Source organism: Elephas maximus, chromosome 20, assembly GCF_024166365.1.
Source record: "Elephas maximus indicus isolate mEleMax1 chromosome 20, mEleMax1 primary haplotype, whole genome shotgun sequence".
NCBI lineage: Eukaryota > Metazoa > Chordata > Mammalia > Proboscidea > Elephantidae > Elephas > Elephas maximus.
In genome coordinates, this window is record NC_064838.1 from 11,040,390 (window position 1) to 11,057,566 (window position 17,177).

The following is a 17,177-nucleotide window of genomic DNA, read 5'->3' on the forward strand; positions in this document are numbered from 1 at the left end:
AACACGTAGAATATGCTTTCATTTAGTAAATGTTTTTTAAAAGGCAGAGATGCTTTGTTCTTGTAGTTAAAACATTTCTTAATCATAAAATTTCTGAAATTCTTGTCATTTTTTTCCCCATATCAATTGGAAGGAAACCCTGGTGGTGTGGTGGTTAAGTGCTACAGCTGCTAACCAAGAGGTTGGCAGTTCAAATCCACCAGGCGCTCCTTGGAAACTCTATGGAGCAGTTCTACTCTGTCCTATAGGGTCGCTATGAGTCGGAATCGACTCAATGGCAGTGGGTTTGGTTTCGTTTTTTTTTTTTTTAAATCAATTGGAAGTTGTTTACTAATTTATTTTTGTTTGACTTTTTTTTTTCTTCTCTTTCCAACCTCTCTGGCAAAAAAAAGAAGTGGGTCTCTGCTAATGAATTGAGCAGACTCTAATTTTTATATACCTTTTGAGCTGTGTAACTTAATATTTGGATGCTTGATAATTTGTTTTATATATAGTTGATAAAATGGTGATGTATATTAATGTTAGTTCAACTGTATATTTATACAGTCTGGGAATGTGTGGTTATAGTTCTGTGGGAGAAATAATTTGTCAGTGTTCATCAGCTTATAAAAACCTAGTTGCGAGAGCTTAAACATCTAAATAAATGATGAAATTATATATATAAAAGAATGATGTCCATGCCAACCCCAGACCAATTTAATCAGAATCCCAACGGTGAGCTCTGAGCACTGTCATTTTCTAAAGATCTCCCCAGGTAAGTCTACTGGGCAGCCAGGGTTGAGAACCACTGGAATAAGCCAAGCATTGGCTACACCCATGCCCTGCTGTCATGACTAATGAGCAGAAATGAAAGCTAGGGGCTTCTTGGAAAGATCTTTTCCCTGCCTCAGTACAGTTGTTGAGGATATGATGCTCTGAGCTGTGGCAGCCACCTTGTGATCATGAGGCCATTAGCCTAAGAACCAAAAGCCAAGGTACTGAAGACAACAGAGCAGAAACATAAAGAGAGCCTGCAGGTCCTTGATCATATCATGAAGCCACTGACCCTGCAACTGCCTAGCTTAATCATTTTTATGTGATAAATAAATAACTTTTTTTGTATAAATCACTTATGTCAGTCAGGGTTCAACTAGGAAAACAAAAACCATCTGCAGTCTTTAACTCAGAGGAAATTTAATGCAGACAACTAGTTTTGTAGGTGATGAAAAAAGCTGAAAAGCCAAACAAGGTACAGTAAAATAAACCAGAGATTAGCAAAAACAGGAGGTCATTACTCCCCAGCCCACTCGCCCATGGCTGGAGGGACAAGAGGAGAAGGTGGTGTTGCTAGAGCCCAGGGAAGGGAGTCACTGGTGGAAGCTGGAACTTCTCTAGACCTGTCCAATAGAGGTAGGACCTTGGAGGAGACCCAGCCACTGCTGGAAAGGTCCCCAGTGGCAGAGTGGGTGGTGGAGAAATACTCTGGCTTCTCCCTTACTCCCTGTGCTCTAATCTTCTTCAGTAGCTCCCATTGGTAGAATTCAGATGGCAGGGTGGGAAACACAGAACTCAGGTGTCTGTCCTGCTGTAACACAGAGAAAAGCAGGAAGGCAAGGAATGGACCTAGGGGCAAAGAGACCCAGAACCAGTATTGGTTGGGTTTCTTGTTACTTGCAACTGAGTACATCCTAACTCATTGTCTCAGTCATCTAGTGCTGCTATGACAGAAATACCACAAGTGGATGGCTTTAACAAACAGAAGTTTATTCTCTCACAGTCTAATAGGCTAGAAGTCCAAATTTAGGGTAACAGTTCCAGGGGAAGGCTTTCTCTGTCACCTCTGGAGGAAGGCCTTTGTCATCAATCTTCCCCTGGGCTAGGAGCTTCTCTGCTCAGGAATCCAGGGTCCAAAGGATGCACTCTGCTCCTGGTGCTGCTTTCTTGGTGGTATAAGGTCCCCCACTCTCTTCCCTTTCTTTTATCTCTTGTAAGATAAAAGGTGGTGCAGGCCACACCCCAGGGAAATTCTCTCTCTATCTCTAGTATATATGCTTGAGTGGATCAGAGATGTGACCTGAGTAAGGGTGTTACATCCCACCCTAATCTTCTTTAACATACTCTAATCTTGCCTCTTTAACCACAGGCAGAGATTAGGATTTACAACATACAGGAAAATTACATCCATCACAAAATGGAGGACAACCACACATTACTAGGAATCAGGGCCTAACCAAGTTGACATATATTTTTAGGGACACAATTCAATCCTGACACTGATAAAATGTCCATAATGATATCCACCATAATGATATAGAGGTTTGCAATTTAACCTTTCAAGACCCAGTTATTTTCTGCTTTGAATTTTTTCTTGATACCATGTGTTTTCACTAATGGAATGCATTCTAAATCACTGAGTGTGTTTGAATTTTGATAGGTCCTATGGATTTTTTTTCTTGCCTCATTCCATCAGTCCTACCCTCAGAGTCCAGAGGGACATAAATATACCACCAATGCTACTTTTCCTGAGTTCAGTGTGCTCCATGTAACTTTTATGTAATGATGTGGTCATCCTCTATATGCGATCTATTGTGGTCAGCCAATCAGTTGTAAGGAAAATTTCCTTGGGGAAATTTCCTGTATCCAAAATACATATATGGACATTCTGGCAAAGCTTGCTCACTTGTTCTGGATCCTGCATCCAGCTCGTCATCATCTGACCTCCGGTTCTTGGGACTTGAGCCAGTAGCCTGCTGTACTGTCTGCTGATCTTGGGATTCATTTTTCTCCACAGTCTGTGAGCCAGCAGCCTGCCGTCTTACCTCCCAATCTTGAATTTGTCAGCTTCCATAGTCTATGAGCTAGTGGTCTGCCATCTGACTTGCTGATGTCGGATTTGTCAGCCCCTGTGGCTATGAGTCAGGAGAAGCCTGATGCTTGACCCATGGACTTGGGACTTGGCAGCCTCTATAACTGTGTGAGCCATCTGAGATAAATCTCTCTCTCTCTCTCTAGTATATATGCTTCACTGGTTTTGTGGTTTTGCCTCTCTAGATAACCAAGCCTAAGACAGCAGGAACTGACAATGTTCTCTATGTACGTTCACCTTCAGATCACTTTTTTTTTTGAACTCTGAAATATTTTCAATGTCATTGCCCATTGCCTTACTTTGAAAGGGAACAACGCCAGTTACATTTATCTTTGTTTTATCTGTTAAAGGGAAAACTGGGCTTCTTAACTCCAGCTTACCTTGGTTCCAGATTTCTTGGTCCAGCTCATCCACCCAGGTGAAAGACTTTGTTTGTCTTAGTTAACTAGTGCTGCTACAACAGAAATACAAGTGGATGGCTTTAACAAAGAGAAATTCATTCTCTCACAGTCTAAGAGGCTAAAAGTCTGAATTCAGGGTGCCAGCTCCAGGGGTAGGCTGTCTCTCTCTGTTGGTTCTGAGGGATGGTCCTTGTCATCAATCTTCCCTTGGTCTAGAAGCCTCTCAGGCACAGGAACCCCAGGTCCAAAGGACGCACTCTGCTCCCAGTGCTGCTTTCTTGGTGGTATGAGGTCCCCCGTCTTTTATATCTCAAAAGAGATTGACTCAAGACATAACCTAATCATGTAGATTGAGTCCTGCCTCATTAACATAACTGCCTCTAATCCTGCCTCATTAACATCACGGGGGCAGGATTTACAACACACCGGAAAATCACATCAGATGACAAAATAGTGGACGATTACAAAATACTGGGAATCATGGCCTAGCCATTTGACACACATTTTGGGGGGGGGGGGACACAGTTCAATCCATAAATTATTTATGTTCTTTCCGTTCAGGAGAGCACAACATGGTATTTCGACTTTAAAGGCAGCTGAGTAAGAGGGCTAATGTGCAACCTGGCTAATTCCAAGGCGTTTTAAGCGCTTATTATATGCCAGGTGCTTTCCATGAATTCTCTCTTTAAATTTTCAAGATAACTCAGTGATGGAGGCATTGTTTCTGCTTCATTCGTGAGAAAACAGGCGCTAGGTTAAACCACTTGCCCAGGTTCCCAGAGAGCTAGTCAGTGGTATCACTTGGACTCCAATCCAGCCAACCACTCCCAGAGTGCTTTACCTTATCCTTTCCTCTTCACTTTCTGCCTCAACGTTAAGTGTAAGGCAGTCTCTCGAAGATGTTCCAGGGCTCCCAGTGGTGCATTCCAAGTGTGGGGGAATCGTGTGTACTGATGCAGCCACTCAATATTGCTACAAGGCTTGATCTTTGACACTCTAATGCCTAGCTCTCCATAAAGTATCCTTAGAGCAGCTTCAAGGAGGGAGACTCTCGGACTCCTGACTCCCAACTCCTGAGTTAACTCCAAGAAACCGACCATCACCTCGGTCTGTCATATCATTGGGCCATGTCCCTCCCTTTAAATAAGGGACAAACACTTTCGTCTCCAGGAGTGCTTCATACGCTTCATCGGAATTAAAGTCCCTTTCCAAGGTCAAAGCCAACTGCTGAATGTGAAGCCAACTCTTTCCCCACTCCTTGTAACCAGAAAGGTGGGATGGCAGCGGGTAGAGTCTCAGCTTTCCTTGCCTTTCACAGACAAGGGAACTGCTGATTTTACCAGAGGATGGGTTATTGGTGGGTGAGTTAAAGAGGTCCTAGAAATCTTCCCAAGACCACCCACTCCTTTTACAGATGGAAAGCTAGGGGACTTGCTCAAGGTCACAGAGCAAGTCAGCATGGTGTTCAAACAGGACTCAAGTGCACACAAGGTTGTCTCTTAGTGCACACAAGGTTGTCTCTTAGTGCACACAAGGTTGTCTCCATGATATGCCACTGTCTTGTTCAACTTTTACTTGTCATCCTTCCATCAATAGGAAGAACAGGGCCATAGGGTGAGGTGAGTGAGGCACTTGCCTCAAAAGTTAAGGGGGCACCAAAAATCTCAGTCATCAGGATAAATGACATTTTAATGCTATATTATTTTTTAATCAAAATTTTACATAAAGGCAGGATCAGTAAAAAGTGCTGAGATGAGCAATATTGGACCATAAAGGCAAAAAGGAAAATCAGTAATATTGTATTTAAAATTTTGATATTTTGCTCTTGATAGAATTTACTGCATTAATTTTGATTTTTGAAATACTGCATTAAAATGCCATTTATCTTGATGACTGAGTTTTTTTGGTGCCCCCTTAAATTGAGCATTTGAAGTTGTGTCACACTTGTCTCACTCTGGTCCTGATCCTGAGAGGGGGGTGATAGGTCAAGGCATTCAGAAACAACCAATGTGAGGGGGGTCACTATATCAATAATGTTTCTTGGGTAAACCATGTTTACCAAAACTAAGCCAAACCCAAGGCCGTTGAGTCGATTCCGACTCATAGCGACCCTATAGGACAGAGTAGAACTGCCCCATAGAGTTTCCAAGGAGCACCTGTCGGATTTGAACTGCCAACCCTTTGGTTAGCAGCTGTAGCGCTTAACCACTATGCCACCAGAGTTTCCAAACCATGTTTACCTACTGGCTAAAAGCTGTGTGCAAAGCAAGATGGAGGTGAAGATGGGAGTTTTAGAGATGCCCCAGAGCAAAACATTCTAAGTACTCTGTTGATCAGAAGATGTGCACTCAATTTATTAATTTGGAAGAAAAAAAAGACTTGTAAGCTTCTTTTGACATTGTTTATGAGAAACGCCCAGATTCCAGAAGTATTAACATGTGAGACCAAAAAACTAGGGACGCAAACTGATTCTGACTGCTTTGGTCATGGCTGACGAAGCAAAAGCAGAACAGACCCAAATCGTTACAATTTGGGTGCTCCCGCACGAGAAACGAAACGGAAAAAATCATGGGTCAAAGTCCCGGAATAAGACTCGGGAGAGGCGCAGTAAGCCCCTTCGGAAGCCTGGTGGGTAGGATTGAATTATTGGCAGGACTGTGGAGAGTGACGCACATTCAAGGTGGAGTGGTCGGCAGCCATCTCTGAGCCTAGTGAAGCTGTTTCCAACCCTGCTCAAAATCCAATGGGGAAAAGATTTGGTTGGTAAACAACATGCAGCTACCCTTGTTTTCTAAGAGGGAGATTAAGTTTCCAGCACGGCTTCCACCTGTAACTTTTATCCTTTTGGTTAATGTTCCGGTTCACCCAAATTAAAAAAATTTGAGTCTGTTCCGGTTTTGCTTTCTCAGCCATGACTGAATAGGCAAGAACTGGTTTGAAACCCTGAAAAAAACCCAAGCCAAACCCAAACCCTTCGCTGTCAAGTAGATTCCAACTCATAGTGACCCAATAGCACAGAGTAAAACTGCTCTCCACAGGGTTTCCATTATGGAAGCAGACTGACACATCTCCCTCCTTTGGAGCGGCTGGTCAGTCCAAACTACCAACCTTTCCGTTAGCAGTCGAGGCTTAACCACTGCACAACCAGGGCTCCAGGACAAAAAAAAAAAAAAGGCAGGCAGTATGGCAAAATGGTTTTCTTTAAAATTCCTAGGCCATAAAGTATGCACTCCAACAAAATAAAACCAGAACAAATCAATTTTATTGATGAATAATTGCACTTATTTACACTCATCAATTATCAAAAGTAACATTATGACAATTGCTAAACAGTGTCCCCTAAACCAGGGCAGTCCCCAGTTAAAGTGTTTAGTATGAGAAGTAATACAACAGCTCCCCACTCTGAATCCTTCCCACCGGAGACCCCTGAAAGGCTGATTTCTCTTCCCACGGACTGGCTCCCTTCTGATCTCTCCATCTTTCCTTCCAAAACCGGTTCTTATCAAATGGAGTGATAAAAACAGCCATAAACCAAACCAAACGCGTTGCCATCAAACTGATTCTGACTCAGCAATCTCTAGGACAGACGAGAACTGCCCCATAGGGTTTCCAAGGAGCACCTGGTGGATTTAAACTTCCGACCTTTTGGTAAGCAGCGTAGCTCTTAACCACTGCGCCACCAGAGCTCCAAAAGTAGCCGTAACGAAGTGTAAATGAGTGATGACAGCTTTGTGTTTTACACCCTGAGAAACTGCTGTCGTGACATGCATTAAAATTTTAAGTGAAACAGATGATATTTAAATGACAATTTAATTTTTATGGGGTGAGGGTGGGCTCCCTAGGTTCTTTAAACTACATCACATAGGCTAAAGGCCTACCTACCCTTTTCTACCTCTAACCAGCGTGTGAGCATTTAATGAATACTGTCTTGCTGTGTCTCCTGAAATCCTCTAGTGCTCAACCAGTCAGGAGCCAAAGCAAGAAATGGCACACCTGGGGGGCAGGAAGGCCCAGACTAGTCCCTTCTGGAACATCTGATGGGGACCTTCTTGGGACAGCCAGGCACTGTTCTTGGGCTGGGGAGATTTTCCAGTCTGGATTGCAGAGCAGGTGAGGAGGAAGAATATAAATACACCCAGATGGAGAGGGTTTTACACAATTTGGGTTGGAAAAGGAAAGATGGTTGAAACAAGAGCTGCTTCTCCGTAGTGCTGCCCGATCTTTTATCGAAGGAGTGGTAATGGCGCCATTGTCCCACAAACTCTCCATAGGAGAGACTAGGGCCATGCCTACTCTGAGGAGACAACACTAAGAATCCCAGCACCTACAGATAAGTTAGGGCTATCTATCCCCTCGCCGGCTTCCACGGTGACCCCGAGGCTGCTCGCCTCGCGTCCTTTCTCAAGGTGGGCTCATTGCATTACTGATGACTAGAGCAGCTGAACTGACGTCAGCATTCTGGGCGCTCGAGGGACCTTCGGGGTCCACAGCGTCTTCAGAGCCTAGAGCAGAAGGGGAGGAGACTCCCGACCCCAGCACTCACCCAGCTTTCAGCCAAGAGGGCGGTGTCTCAGGGCTAAGGTCGCGCCACACCGGGGCGCACCTAGTGGGGCCCCAACTCTGCCAGAACCCTGGGCAAACGGCCGCTCTAACATGCCGTGCTGCAGTACCCCGTCGCAGGTTTTCGGGCCCCCTCCCCTCCCCGTCCTCTTCTCAGTCTCCGGAACCACTCGGTTTCCGCTGCGCCTAGTGAGAATGCGTCGCCCAGGCCACCACTTACCGCAGCACAGTGCGCAACTGCGGATCGCCGGAGAACGAGAGGTGGGCGCGGCTGAGACGCTGCGCCCCGCAAGCCGCGCAGCCGGTCCCAGGGCGTTCCCGGCTGGGAGGGCGTGCTAGTCTGTGCAGTCCCACCGAAAACGAGTGTTTCTGGGGCAGCCGCGGCGGCGGCGCGGACAGGACAACGTGTGTTATAGTGGACTAAAGAGAGACCGTGTGAGACGAGATGCATCAGAAGCCAGCTCCCAGCAATCCCCGAGCGCCTCGGCCGCCGGCAGGGCCACGGGGCGCGGTGGCCAGGGTGCCGCTTGGGGTGCGGGAAGAGCGGGAACGAGGGGCGCCCCGCGCGCGCACTTCCTGCTCCAAGCCGGCCGCCTTCCCGCCCAGCCTCGCGGCTCCCCGAGTCTGGCCAGGCCGCCTCGCTGCTCGTGGTCCCGCGCGGCCGCCTGGCGCGGCAGCGCGGCGGGGAAAGCGTGGGGGCCCGGCCTCCTCTCAGCTCCCGCCGGCTGGGCGGTGCAAGCCACCCCCCGCACTCGGGCTCGCGGACACCCACTCGCCCAATTGAGAGCAGTTGTTTGCATTGGCGCCTCCTCTTCCCTCCCCGCCCCCGCCGCGGGAGGGACTGGCCGGTCAGGCTCGGGCTGGCAGATTCTGCGGTCCTGGATGGTATTTATATGCAAACTGTCCTATTCTCGCCAGATTTTCCCTTCCAGGCGCGGGCAGAGGAGGACTGTTTTTCCGAGTTGTTTTTTAAATTGCACCTGCCTTCCAGATCACCTTTAGGAGCCTGTGCAAAGGGCCGAGGGGGTGGAAAATGTTGCTTTGCTTGGCGAAGGGAAGGAAACTTTGTCACCCGGCAGCGGCGGGAGCCCTCTGCCATGTGTAAGGCTCCGAGAGCCTCACAGAACAGCCTTGGGCTTTGCTTTGGCGTCCGATGAGCTACTAGGAAAAAAAGGACGCTTGAGCTCGGAGCTCGTCCCCTCCCGGCTGGCGGCCGCCGCGAGTCCCCGCTCCACCTCCCCGCGGAAGTCTCCGCAAGGTGTCTTCAGAAGTGGAAGGGATCCAGTCCGACGGCCAGAGGAGGGAGGGAAGTTCCGGGCCAAGGTGAGAGCCGAGGACGGTTCCAGGAGCAAGTCGCCCGGAATTAACTTTGGGTTAAAGTTATGGGAAGCGCGGCCATGGACACCAAGAAGAAGAAGGATGTTTCCAGCCCCGGCGGGAGCAGCAGCAAGAAAAATTCCAGCCCCAAGAGGCGTTCGCTGCGCGTGCATATTCCGGTGAGTTCCGCCGCTGCGGTCTCACGCCTCGCGGCCCTGCCGCGTGCCCGCCCCGCGTGAGCCCGCGACCCTCCTGTCACTCGGGCCTCTTTGGGAAGGGCGCAGGGCGGGTCCGGAGCCGAGCTCCTGCCGCTTGCAGCCGGCTGTCTGAGGCAGCGGCGGGCGCGGGGCGTCGCCGGGACCCTGAGGGCTCCGGTGCGGTGGGCGGTGCGCCGGGTTGTTTTGCAGGGAAAGGACCTGGTGGCCCAGCTCCGGGAGGCGGGGCGCGCCGCGGATGCGCGGCGGGGGTGGAGCCGCAGGCGAGTGGCGCGCGCTCCGGGCCGCGCGGGGAGCCTCGCCGGTTGGTTGCGCCCTGCAATGGGGCTGCCCCCTGCTTTCCCTTGGGGTTTCTCGGGGCTTGGGCAGAGGCTCCTTGGCCATCGTTCCTCGTCCGGCCCCAGGAGCAGGTTTCGGGCCTCGTACTTGGGAGGCTGGGGGCGCCTTGACCCGTTAGGGCAGCCACGAACTTCAGTCGGGGCCAGCTGGCGCCGGGCCAAGACTTTGGCTGTCTGGATCCGTCTGCGGCTAGACTTTGTGCAGTCCAGGAGTGCGCGGGGGGTCATGCGCTTGCCCTGAGGCGTGCCTGCACAGGTAGCTCGCAGGTGGCCCCTTGCCCCTGCCTCCCCATGCGGAGGGGTTCGGGTGGTGGCACTTGCTCTGCAGCCCTTACGGGTCAGAAAGCCCCCGACTGAGTCATACCCCCGGTCTCTACCGACTAGGTAAAGATTTGTACACACACACACACACATGCACGCACGCACATGCTTGGTTTTGGGAACAGGGTGAGAGTGCGCTGTGGGTCTCCCCGCCTCCCTCCCACACCTGGTTAAAGCTAGTGCTTCCCCAAGGCGGCCTGGCCTGTGGGGCGCCTTCGGGTAGCCGCCGTTTATTCTCCCCTCGGAACCCCACTAGCACTTCCCTTCTGTGTTTATTGGACGCACCTCTAACTTTTAGACTCTCTCCAAGGTCCTCCTGTTTAAACTTTCCGGTTGATGTGTGTATAACTCTTGGACGACGAAGAGTAGAGTCAGGGGCGGATTAACCAGTAAACTAGGTGGGCACGGGTTTACTTGTGTTTATGTACTAATCAGTAATGCACAGTTTAACGTGGGTTTCGATGTGGTGAAAAACTCGTGAAATTGTGCACTACAGATTAGTAAGTAAGCACAAGTAAGCCCGTGCGTACCTTGTTTATTGGGTAATCCATCCCTGGGTAGAGTCCAGGGGGCGGAAGCCCAGATTTCTAATCTGTCCTGATTCAGGCAGCCGCGTACAGGGCCACGTGGGCAGCCCTCCGGGCACAGCGCTGAGCACATGGAGCGGGAGGCTGGGCCCAGAGCTGCTGTGTGGCCACAACAGTGACCTGAGTGGCACTTTACATCGCTAATGGAAGACGTATTTTGACCATGTTTGCAAATTTTAAGTTAGAGAATTGCTACTACAAACTTCCCGTTAGTAGTGACTCCCTGAGCAAACCATTTGACCACTCAGTTTCTCACATTTGTCAAAAGGAGGTAATAATACCTGCTTTACCTACTCAACAGGGATGTAGTGATATTCAGATAAAATAAAAAAAAAAAAATAACCAATGTAAAATTGGTTTAGACTTTTAGGGCCATGGTTTCATGGGACATCCCAGTTAATTGACCAAATAATGTGTTCAGTGCTTCTGTTCTATCTCCTAGTTCAATGAATAGTGCCTAGGGTCTTAAAAGGTTGCAAGTGGCCATTCATGGTACAACAATTGGTCTCTATTCCCCTGGAGCAACAGAGGAAGAAGGAGAGTCAGGAATAGGAGGAGGATATGGAATGCGTATCCATGAACATCTGCCTCCTTTGCCATGAGACCAGAAGGACTGGACAGGGCCTGACTACCATTACTGAACGTTTTAATCAAAGATTGTATAGAAGAATCCTGATCAAAGGGGGGAAATTGCAGAACAGAATTTCAAATTCTTAGGGACTCAAGACTTCCTGGAGCCATGAAGTTTGGATGAACCCCTGAAACTTTTGTCCTGAAATAATCTTTAAACCTTAAACCAAAAATTTTCCCTGCAGTCATCTTAAAACCGAACAATAGTTTAGCTAGTTAGTGAAAAAAGTCTGCCTTGAGCATTATTCTCTTTGAAGAACGATCTGTATGGAATCAGATTGATAGCAGCAACTTGAAAGATTGTATGGGAACCATCGGGGGTAGTGAGTCTTTATTAACAGGAGAGGAGCAACTCAGCAAAGGAGGGTGAGAATGGTTGCAGAGCTCAAAGAATGTAATCAGTGTTACTGAATTGTCCATGTAGAAACTGTTGAACTGGTGTGTGTTCTGCTATGTGTATACTTAACAGCAACAACAAAAATAAACCATAAAAAAAACAACCGGCTATTGCATATACACCAGAGCACCTAATGCAAAAAAAAAAAAAAAAGGAGAGAGAAGTTTTTTAAAATCACGTTGTCCTGTGGAAAGCCTGATTGTAGATTGTAGTGAGAAAGTACCTGAACCAGGCCCCAAATGCCCTGTGTGAGCAGTGAGTGTCGGGCGAAGGGGGTGTAGGAACAAATCCAGAACCAGTGAAATGACTGAGAGGCCAGGCTGTGGGAGCTGAAAGGCCATGTTATAGTTGAGAAACTTTAACCACCCTTCCTACTGCTAGTGATGACTTTGGCTGCTTTCTATAACATTCTTGGCATGACCCGGCCCTCATGGAAAGTAGCATTCATTCATTGATTCCATGGCCGTTCACTGAGGGCTGACGCCGCCCGGCGTCTAGTTGAAGTGGCAGAAGCAGTGAGAGCAAGAGAGGCTGTGTCAAACCCTCACGGAGCTCACAGTGGCTGTTGGGGCTGGGGGTCTCATCCCTAGCTGGCAATGACATGCTATCATTGTACCAGGCTAGGCATTCAGACAGAAGAGAGGAAATGATACGAGGTCATAAAACGACCTATGCAGGCAGTCCAGGCTTCTAGAAGGGAGAGAGGACATTAGGCCCCAAGAGGGTGGGTAGGCTAGAGACAGGTATGAGGAGTAGGGGAGTTACTCCCATCAGGGGGCCAGCATGGGCACCTCCCCAGAGGAGGAGTTTAGAAGGCTGCTTCCAGGTTGAGTGAAGAGTCGCTTCTTGATGAAGCAGAGTTTGAGAATCAGGGCAGTAGGAAATGAATCGAGGCCAGGTCAAGGAGGGCCTCCAAGTAGGGTTGCCAGATTTAGCAAATAAAAATAGAGGATGCTCAATTAAATTTCATATAAACAGGATAATTTTTAGTATAAGTATGTCCCAGATAAGGCATACTAAAAATTATCTATTGTTTATGTGAAATCCAAATTTAACTGTATTTTATGCAGCAACTTGAAGTTTAAGGTCAGGCCAGGGAGTGAAGACCTCTTCCCTGGGCAGTAAGAAGCTACAGCAGATGCTGTTGATGCCCTACCCCATGCGCCCATGGCCACCCTAAGCTCGCTGAAGCATCTCATACCAGTGGCTACTTACTTGTGTCTTTACTCTCTGCCTGAAGGAGCTCTCCTGGACCATGGCGTCTTGCTCGGCCCCCTGGAAATGCTATGATTGTGCCCTCGGGACACTTATCTAATGAGAGATGTAGTTGGTGGATAGGCATCCCAGCATCCCCATCCCTTGGTGAGACAATTGAAAGTGTGTTCTGCAAGGTACCTCAGTTGCCCCTAGCAGGACTGAGCCTCAGTTGCCCATGGTGGTAGTCTGCTCATTAAAGGGCCCTTACTGGCTTTTCTGGAGCCCTCGTAGGGCAGGGTTAAGAGCTCAGTTGCCAACCAAAAGGTCGGCAGTTTGAATCTATCAGCAGCTCCTTGGAAACCCTATAGGGCAGTTCTACTTGGTCCTGTAGGGTCGCTGTGAGTTGGAATCAACTTGACAGCAACGGGTCGTTGGCTTTTCTGGCTTCCCTGACCCACTTTCCTCACTGCCTCCTTGTGCTTCCTGGAATAAAGTACTGAGCCTACGTCCCTGTCTCAGGTTTGCTTTGGGGTCCCTAACTAAGAGAGGAGCTATCGAAAGTAATGGGAATGATGCTTCATGAGACTGGCCTGGTGGCTGTGTGCAAAGGGGAGGAGGGCTAGTGTGAGGAGCCAGTCCGAACCCCAGTATAAATCCAGGTAAAGCTATTGAGGGCCTGAACTAGAGTAACAAGGAAGTGTGGCTGTGAGAAACAGTAGAAGGAATCGCTGGTGAGCCTAGCTTCTGACAAAGGGCGGGGGAGATGGGTATTGAGTTGATGGCCTGGTTCTGAGATGTTCAGTATAAAGAGCTGGTTCTTGGCGGAAAATGATGTGTTCAGCTGTAGTCTGGGTGGATGTGAGCTGACACTAGCACCCCCCCAGGAAATGGCATCCTCTTCCTCATCCTTAGATCACATGATCGTGGGGTGGAAAGAATGTCATTTTCCAGGACTTTTTGGATACCAGGGAGTTGCTCCTGGGAGTCAGTGTGGCTCCTGTGGGTGGGGCTCAGTTGGTGGTGTTCCAGGGGTGCTCACAGTCACGAGGCCTCTGAGGGCCTCTAGTGTCCAAACAGCTTGCCTATTCTTGAATTTGTACGCCTCCGAGACCCTCTTGGACCCAGTCGATCTCAGCCCGCAGCCCAATATCCAGTGCATGAACCAAAGCATGACCACGGTATTTGGGGCGGTAATTGCCAACCTCCCTCCCAGGCTCTGATAATTTTCCTCTAATTTCCTGTCCTTAACTAGCCACACCACCCCTCCACATACACACTCTTTTGACCAACAGCCCCTGCTATGCCTCGAGGCACCAGAGAGGAGAAAGCCACTTTAGGGAACACCCTGGGCCAATGGGCTGTCATAGGTGGCTAGTGGGAGACTTTGAGTTATTAAATAAAGTAATACATACATGGAATTACATCGATGGATGGGAAGGGAAATGGCCCTCGCCCTATCTAAGGGTGTAGTTCTGCTTGATTTTAGCCCCATTCTTAGGCTGTTTGATCACGTTTTGGATACTGTCAGGGAAAGGCAAAGTGGGAGAGGAGGGATTGAATACAGTTACCTTTCTGGAGTGTCTCTGGGCCTTTCAAAGCAGCAAGGTGGCTGTAGTGTTTCGAATTGTGGTGAGTTAGTGTCTTGTCTTACCTCCTCTTAGCCTTCATTCCTGATGTAAAGGAGGACAGTAATAAAGTTGGTTGGAATGATTTGAGAAAGTAACTCATTGGAAGCATGGCTGTGAGTGGCTTTCTGCCAGAACTTTGCCAGAGCAGCTGTCGCCAGGAGCAAGCATGTTCTTTCCTCCTTTTTTGTCTGTCTGATAAAAGCAGCTTCCCTATTTATGCTGAAATCCGTATATCTCTCAGATATACGTTAATTAATGACTGCTGGCCGGGGTATTGTGGGTGTTTGGAACTGTAGGAGACCCAGGGGGATATAGGAATTTGGAGAGAAGGACTGGGGCAGGAGCCAGTGGGGGTACTGAGGCAGGCCTTGCGGAGTGCAGATTTGACGCCGCGGCCGAATATTTGCTGCTGAGTAGGCAGGCGTGACCAACAGAGCGCACATGTCCCTGGCCCCCTTGGGAGAGGTGCTCCAGAAACCCTTCAGCATCACTGGAGACAAACCAAAAATAGACCGAAGAGCAGCTGGCCCCTGGGGAAGGATGTGGAGACGTGACTCGGTCTGGAAGGCATGTCTTTGCTGATGTATTTGTCTGTGGGGTCTCCCAAGGAAGCCTGACCTGCTGAGGAGGCCGGAGTGCCAGGCCCCAGCTGCCGACCAGAAGCCTCTGCCCAGCCAGCTCTGCTCTGCTTGGGCATTCCTGGAGGGAGGGGCGTAAGCAGACATGTGGGGATGGGGGGCTACTGCTCTGCCCTGAGAATGGAGCATTGAATCCAGGCAGCACCTGCCGCCGCCCATAACACCACTGAAATACCCTGGGCTGAGGTCTCTGCGGAGGAAAAGGGAGCTGCCTCCTGGCGTAATGGAGGCTTCAGATGGCTCTGATCTTGGCCTTTACCCTGGTCAAATTGTACCACCTGAGCAAGATCTCCCGGGTTAGGGTTGAGGGCAATGCTTTTCAAAATGTGGCTACAGGACCTCCTTAATTAGAATCACCCAGTATTTGTTTAAAATATAAAATACTAGGCCTCAGCCCAGACCTACTGAATCAGAGTCTTCGAGGAGGGGGGCCCACAATTCTGCATTTCTTACAAGTTGTTCGGGTAATTGCTCTGCCAGGAAACCCTGGTGGTGTAGTGGTTAAGAGCTATGGCTGCTAACCAAAAGGTTGGCAGTTTGAATCCACCAAGTGCTCCTTGGAAACTCTGTGGAGCAGCTCTACTCTGTCCTGTAGGGTCGCTATGAGTCTGAATGGACTTGATGGCAACGGGTTTGGTTTTGGTTTCATAGGGCCTTCAAAACAATTTGTTCAGGGCTTCCCAGGCACCAGCAGCCAGTTGACTCCAACTCATGGTGACCCCATGTATGGTAGAACTGTGCTCCATAGAGTTTTTTTGGAAGTAGATTGCCAGGCTTTTCTTCTGAAGTACCTCTGGGTAGACTTGAACCTCCAACCTTTTGATTAGCAGCCAGGCAGGTTAACCATTTGCACCAGGGCAATAATAATGTGTTTCTTTTGTCCCCCATGAGTCATTCTGTCTTTCTCTCTCTAACAATCTCTCTATTTACCTACCTACCTTTTTCACCTGTCCTGGAGAAGAGATACGAAGGCAGGGTATTTTTGACTTTCAAATGAAGATAAAAGCACAGGCCATCCTCCAGCCAGGGTAGCCCAATGTGGGCCAGCTCTTTAGGTACTGGAGGGTCTTGGAGCCCCTCAGCATAGATTTTGGCCCAGACTATGACGTTGGGACCCAGAGTCAAGTTACTCAGGGATGGAGCCCCAGAACTGTTCCGTGGCTATGAGGTTTATGAATGAGGCTGGATGCCCCTGCTTTGCTTGCCCACTGTGAGCAAGTTAGCCAGTGGGTGCCTTCCTGAGGTACAGGCAGAGCGTGTTGGCCAAATGCCAGTTACACACAGAGCCCAGTGTGGAGCCTGTGGGGAGGGGGGCCAGGCAGATGAAGAATATGTACATGACTCCCCATGCAGAGGGAGTCCAGACCCTGTGAACAGCTCACACTGTTACACAGTGCAGAGTATGTACAAAATGCTTAATTTTGCAGAATCGGGTACTCAGTGCCTTGGGTATGACACAGGAATGGAATCCCTCTGTCTCCATACTCATCCCCACTTTATACGGGGCCAGCTGAGACGAGTGAGCACCATTTTATTTTTATTGGGGCCACTAAGGTTATTGAACAGGATGTGGCACTCTAAGTGACTGGTGTAGAATCCTGCTCTCCTTCTCGGCTCTTTTCACTCTCTGTGAGCCCTTCCTGTGACCCAGGGACAGTGCGTCGGTGAGCAGGAAGTGTGGTCACAATGAAACACCTGCTGCCCCATGCCTTCCAAGGTGGCGGACCAACCCATCTTGGTAACCGGAAGACCGAATCAAATGCCCACAAGTTTCGAACCTCTCACAACGTGGCACAGCAGAGGCAGACAGGGTGCTGTGCAGACAAGGCCAGCAGGACCCTCTTGTTTGCCCGGCTCACTGACCATAACCCAGCTCGAGGGTGAGCAGGGGAGCCATGGAGGAGCCTGCAGTGTCTCAGGCTTAGCCATAGGGCCCTCGGAGAGACCCGCACATGGGCCAGTGTATGCCCCGCGCCAAAGAAAGGGCTCATGTTGGAGGTGTGCGCCTCCAGGAGGGGAAGGACTGCAGCTGTGCCCACTCAGCCCTGCACTGGAATAGTTAATCTGAATCTCACCCACCTCTCTCTTCCACTCCGTACTTTG

General features: G+C 49.3%; 1 protein-coding gene across 4 annotated transcripts in view; it reads left to right on the forward strand.

The window, feature by feature from the left end:
• The first annotated feature begins 8,630 nt into the window (after positions 1-8,630).
• Positions 8,631-17,177, forward strand: part of PRKAG2 (protein kinase AMP-activated non-catalytic subunit gamma 2) — a 421,421-nt gene continuing 412,874 nt past the window's right edge. The window contains exon 1 of one of the 4 annotated variants that reach the window (XM_049861967.1): positions 8,631-9,302. In XM_049861967.1, the coding sequence (XP_049717924.1) occupies positions 9,189-9,302 (114 nt within the window). In that variant the 5' untranslated portion in view covers positions 8,631-9,188. The remainder of the gene's footprint in view (positions 9,303-17,177) is intronic. The other 3 variants (XM_049861966.1, XM_049861962.1, XM_049861961.1) reach the window with 3 other exon arrangements.